General features: G+C 48.1%; 1 protein-coding gene across 1 annotated transcript; it reads right to left on the bottom strand.

The window, feature by feature from the left end:
- Window positions 1-2,232, bottom strand: LYPD4 (LY6/PLAUR domain containing 4). The gene is made up of 4 exons (XM_019932931.3): window positions 1,663-2,232; window positions 1,320-1,463; window positions 535-861; window positions 1-255 (listed from the first exon to the last, which is right to left on the bottom strand). The coding sequence occupies exons 1-4, from the start codon at window positions 1,727-1,729 to the stop codon at window positions 53-55; spliced, it is 741 nt and encodes a 246-aa protein (XP_019788490.2). The 5' UTR covers window positions 1,730-2,232; the 3' UTR covers window positions 1-52.
- Between the last annotated feature and the right edge of the window lie 3,210 nt (window positions 2,233-5,442).

Raw genomic sequence — 5,442 nt, 5'->3', positions numbered from 1 at the left:
TAACTTTATTTCACTATGTGAAGGGGTAGGGGTGTTTGGTCCAGCTAGATCGTCAGTCCCTGAAGGCAAACAGAAGGCCTAAGAGGATGCCCCAAGCAGGTCTCCCACTAGAGGGCTCTGCACCAGCAAACTGGGCCTTCTCTAAGATGTTGATGGCCTCAGTCACTCTGATGCTGCCAATATGGTGAAAGTGGGATAAAATATCGGTGTTTTCACGAGCACAGCCCATGAGGAGGAAGGTGGTATTGAGATACCCTGTAAGGAAGAGAGCAAGGAGTCAGAGACACTTTCAAGACTCAAACATCCTACCCCTCCTTCCAGACACCCCTCACAAACCAGGACCCCTGCTCTCCCACCAAACACTCAGGTACCAGGCACCTTCTCCCCTCCTCCTTGGAATTATGTGCCACAACCCCCATCCCCCAGGACCCAGACACAGGACCATGGGACCTCAGTCCCACCCACCTCCCTCAGAGACGGGAAGGCAGCAGGCCTAGAGCAGGCATCTGAGAAAGAAAGTTTCTCTTCTCTCACCTGCCTGAAATTTTAAGGTGGAACTGTAACACTCAGTAGCATTGTTGGGGCAAGCCTCAGTGGTGACAAAATTTGGGAGGCAGTCCTTGGAGTGCTCGCCCACACAGGTTGGGCAACTATGGGAAGAAGATGCTAAAGTCTTAGGAGCCTTGGCCTTGAGTTTCACAAAAGGATCCATGTTGGTGAGGTTATTGCAGAGGTATGTCCGGCAGACACGGCTATAGGAGGCAATGGACAATCCGGGCGGCGAAACGAGGTAGGAGACTTGCGGGGGGTAAGATGAAGCTGGGCTGCAGCCTTTAAAACCCACAATTCCCCTTCTGGTCCCTGTGGGGCAGAAGATTGGAGAGCTCTGATCAGTGTCGCTGGCCACACCCAGTTCAAGCTCCCAGCCCACGCCCTGCTCTTCCTGCTGCCCCATCACCAACTTTGCCCCTCCCCCACTGTCCTCTCACCACTCAGATTTCCCACGTCTCATCTGCCTCTCCTCACTCTTCTCCCCACAGGAGCCCGTCTGCGCCTCTCTCCCTTGTATCCCAAACTTGTCTTCTCTCCCAGAGTCCCCCTCTCCTCCTGGGATCTGTCCACCTCCATTGTGTCCTCTTATCCAGCCCACACCACAACCAGCTGGGTCCTGCCCCTCTCCTGCCGATGTCTGGATGCTGTTCCCAAACATATAATGGGGTAGATATCTGGAACTCAAGTCCAGAGTCCCTGGGTGCTAGGAATGGAGGTGGGGTCAGAAGACCAAGCAAACAAAATGTCGCAAAGTCACCCCTGTTCACCTGTCTCGATGAACACCAGCGTCTCCTCACAGCCCTCATTCAGTTTACACACCATGCTCCTCATCAGAAGCCATTGCCAGCTATGGAGATCAACAGCTCTGAAGAGGGAAGATGTTGCTTCATAACACAAAAGAGCTCCAGCCCCTAAAGAGAGAATGTTCTTCCAGTCACCTGCCCCTCACATTGCCTTCTCAGCCCCGAACCGCCAATCAAGAGCTCAGCCTCCACAGACCCTGTCTCCCGAGGGACCCAGATATGCAGCTTTCCTTCCCCCAGTGACATGAATCCAGTCCTCCCATCCCAGCCAAGAGGGTCCCTAAGGGTCCAGCCACAAAGGACATACAAGGCAGAGTGGAAATGGCCCCTAGGAGACAGAGCAGCTGCACGGGGCTCAAATGCTGAGGTCCCATGGTCCTGTGTCTGGGTCCTGGATGCTGGGCCTCGGTCTGGAACCAATTTCAATCTAGGTCTCAAGCTCAGTTCTTGTCAGCCTCTGGGTCACTGTTTCTGGAGCAGAAAGTTGATTATCATTTTCATTAACATAGGCTCCCTGAGCCCTTCAGGGACACAGGTCTTCCCATCTCCATAGTCTCTCTTCCAACCTAACCCGAACCCACATTAGCTTCTCAAATCCTGACTCTTCACTCTCCTGCTTAGGTTCTGCCACTGGACATGGCGCTGAGCAGAGGACGCTGGCTTATTCAAAGGATCACTATCATACAGGCTATTCTCCATCCAGAGACAATGAGGTCAGAACAACAAATGTGTGTGTAGGAGTTAACCAACATATTACTAAATAACCCTTGACTCGAGAAAGAAATTAAAAAGTATTTAGAACTGAATAATAGCAAACATACTACATGTCACACACACACACGTGCATGTAAAATCTGATGAAAACTGAATAAGGCCTGTAAGTTAGTTAAGAGTAATATACCAATGTCAATTTCCTGCTCATATACTACAGTTATACAGAATGTCCCTATGGGGAACTGGAAGAAGGGTTTAAGGGACTCTAAAATTTTTGCAACTTCTTGTAAGCCAATAATCATTTCAACATCAAAAGTTTTTTAAAATACACATCAAAATTTGGGACTCTGATTTCTAAATCAATATTCAGAAGTAAATTTATAATTTAAATACATTTATCAGGAAACAAGAAGAATTACAAAATGTTTATGAATTAACTCAAGAAGTTATATGAGACCACAAAGCATCCCCCAAAAAGGGATAGAAATAAAGATGATGACAGAAATCAATGGAATAGAAAACAACAAAAAAGTATTACAAAAGACTAATATTCATTCTTTGACAATATTACTAAGATAATTCTCTGGCAACTCTAATCAAGAAAAAAAGATGCAAATAAAATACAGAATGAAAAATAAAAATTAACAGACATCACATGTTCTAAGAATAATAAAAGTGTCATTAACAACTCTACATTTATAAATTTGAAAACCCAGATGAAGTGGATAAGTTTCTAAAATAATATGAAGTGCCAAAATTGGCATAAGAGCGCATACAAAGTCTTAAAACGAGAATGGTCAAGGATCTCAGGCAAATTGACAAGAAAAAGAGAGCAACCCCAGCAGGGGAATGGACCAAGCATATGAAGAAGCAATCTCAAAAACAAACCAGGGGGCTTCCCTGGTGGCACAGTGGTTGAGAGTCCGCCTGCCGATGCAGGGGACACGGGTTCGTGCCCCGGTCCGGGAAGATCCCACATACCGCGGAGCGGCTAGGCCCGTGAGCCATGGCTGCTGAGCCTGTGCGTCCGGAGCCTGTGCTCCGCAACAGGAGAGGCCACAACAGTGAGAGGCCTGCGTACCGCAAAACAAAACAAAACAAACAACAAAAAAAAAAACAAAGTCTAACAAGCATACGAAGAAACACCCCAGCTCGACAATAATCAGAGAAATACAGTGTATCCAAATGTGCATCTATCAGACTGGCGAGGGATCAGAAAGCTGGAAAACTATGAGCATTGGTAGGACTGTGGGGCTACAGAGACCCTTGTGCACTGCTGCTCATGGGGTAGTTGGGGCCAGGGATAGGGTCCTCTTCTGGACCCTGAGGAAGGGAGGAGTTCTGAACAGTGTCTCAGACCCAAAGCATCATTCATTGTGGGGAGGAGTCTGGCAATACTTAGTCAAATTAGGCTTACAAAGAGCCATCTCTGGTATATCCTAGGTACACATAACAGAGATTTCCACCTCAACTACAAAGGAACACATGAGAATGTAGCATTATTATGGTGACAGTGAGCTGAAGGCAATGTGGGCGTCCCTCCCTGAGACCTAGTGAACATGCGACACGCAGGGGATGCACACCATGGAATAGCATGCAGCAGTTAGAAGCAACTGGTTAGATGTACGCATCACATGCACTGGATGGATCATAAAAACAGTGCTGATTATTTTAAATAGTAAATAATGTCATTCGCATAAATTGAAGCATCATGCACATAAAACACCGCACATCTTGCAAGAACACACACAAACTAAAAGATATGCATTAACCACCTGAAATGAGTGCCTATGCAACAGTTAGAGAATAAAAGTGGGGAACTGGGGATTACTGGAAATAACTAAAACACTGTAGGTTGTACAAAGTTGATAGACTTTGGACTCAAAGACAGACCAACGCTGGAATCTTTACCTCTCCATTGTCTAGCTGTGTAATCTTGTGCATCTTATTGAACTCATTTATAAAATATATTAGTAATATATCCCATAGAGTCATTGTTGAAAATTAATAAGATTATTAGTATAAAGTGCCAGGCAAGAGCTAAGCTCTCCAAAAATGTTGGTCCCCCATCTCTCTCTCCACTACCTAAAGGTTTAATGTCAATTGCTTCAGCTGGCATTAAAGCATTCCACACATCCTCACCCTTCCTCCCCCAGACTGGCCCCCAACAATCTTTCCAACTTCGTCTAGTACTGCCCCCCTGCACAGCAGTCCAGCTAGAGGTCACTTCTGCCACACTTCTCTGTCCAGAATACCTGACACAGGATCCGTAATCCAGAAATCTGCGGCAAACTAAGAGGCCAAGACCAGCAGAAAAGATGGGACACAGGAAGGGGAAATGAAGGCTGACAAAGGATCAAACAAAGGAGTTGGACCAAGCAGAGAAGATGGCACACACCTGCCTGGGAACGCAAAACAACGGGACCCAGCAATCTGAGAACAAGCACGGACACAACCAGAAAAGAGTGGAATGAAATCCTCAAGGAAAAAGGGATGGAGTGGTGGTCAGAGGCGATGCTATCCCTACAAAAGAGAAACCACACAGACAAGGAGGAGCAAACTGTTGGAATGGAACCTTGCAGGGAGCAGAGAAAGCACAATCGGGAGCGGCAGAAAAATGAGGAGTGGGGCACAAGGACCGGGTTCTCAGGGGAGAGAGGAGACAATCTTAGAGGCTCAAAGAGAGAAAAGGAGACAGGGCAGAATGCATAGAGAAAAGGGGACACCACAGAGAATGGGGAGGGAAACCGTGAGATGGGTCTAGTAGAGATGCACAGAGAAGGCTACAATTAGAGAGTGGAGCACCGAGAATGGGGTGCAATCCGGGAGGAAGATGAACACAGACGGTGGAAAAGCCTAAAAAGACAGAAAAACCACAGAAGCGTCTCGGGAAGCGAAGAGGAGGATGGGAGGGGCAGGGGTCCAGGCTATGAGGGAATGAGGCACGTGGAGAAAGAGGTTCCGAAAATCAGCAGGATGAACAGGCAGAGAGAGAGAGGCTCTCAGAGACGGAAAATGTCAGAGTTAGGAAAATCAGCACCAGCGCGGACGATAAGAGACACAAGGAATGGGGCTCAGCGTGAGAAGGTGGGACCCAGGAAGGAAACAGGGATATCACAGCACAGGGAACATAAAAGGAGAAAGGTAGATCGGGAGTTGGGCAGCGGGAAAGAAGTGCGAAAGCACGGGCATCCACACAGCAAAGAGTAACCGCCCGCGCAGAGTCGAAGACAAACGCTCAAGAGGCGCCCTCCCTGCAGTGCTGGCAGGAGGGCGAGACTGCGCGTGCGCGGGAGGGCGGGCCGGGCAGCCGTTCCTGGGGGGGCAGGGCCAGCCTCGTCCTGGAAGCGTTACTCGACGCCCCATTGGCCAC

This window comes from Tursiops truncatus, chromosome 19, assembly GCF_011762595.2.
Source record: "Tursiops truncatus isolate mTurTru1 chromosome 19, mTurTru1.mat.Y, whole genome shotgun sequence".
NCBI classification, from domain to species: Eukaryota; Metazoa; Chordata; class Mammalia; order Artiodactyla; family Delphinidae; genus Tursiops; species Tursiops truncatus.
This window is presented reverse-complemented; position numbering and strand designations above follow the sequence as displayed.

What these genes read in the sequence shown, in the direction of transcription:
- LYPD4 (XM_019932931.3), bottom strand. Translation starts at nt 1,729, where the DNA reads ATGGGACCTCAGCATTTGAGCCCCGTGCAGCTGCTCTGTCTCCTAGGG. An exon ending in GGCCATTTCCACTCTGCCTT is followed by an intron (nt 1,464 to 1,662) that starts GTATGTCCTTTG and finishes TTCTCTCTTTAG; the next exon opens with GGGCTGGAGCTCTTTTGTGT. An exon ending in CACCTTAAAATTTCAGGCAG is followed by an intron (nt 256 to 534) that starts GTGAGAGAAGAG and finishes TCTTCCTTACAG; the next exon opens with GGTATCTCAATACCACCTTC.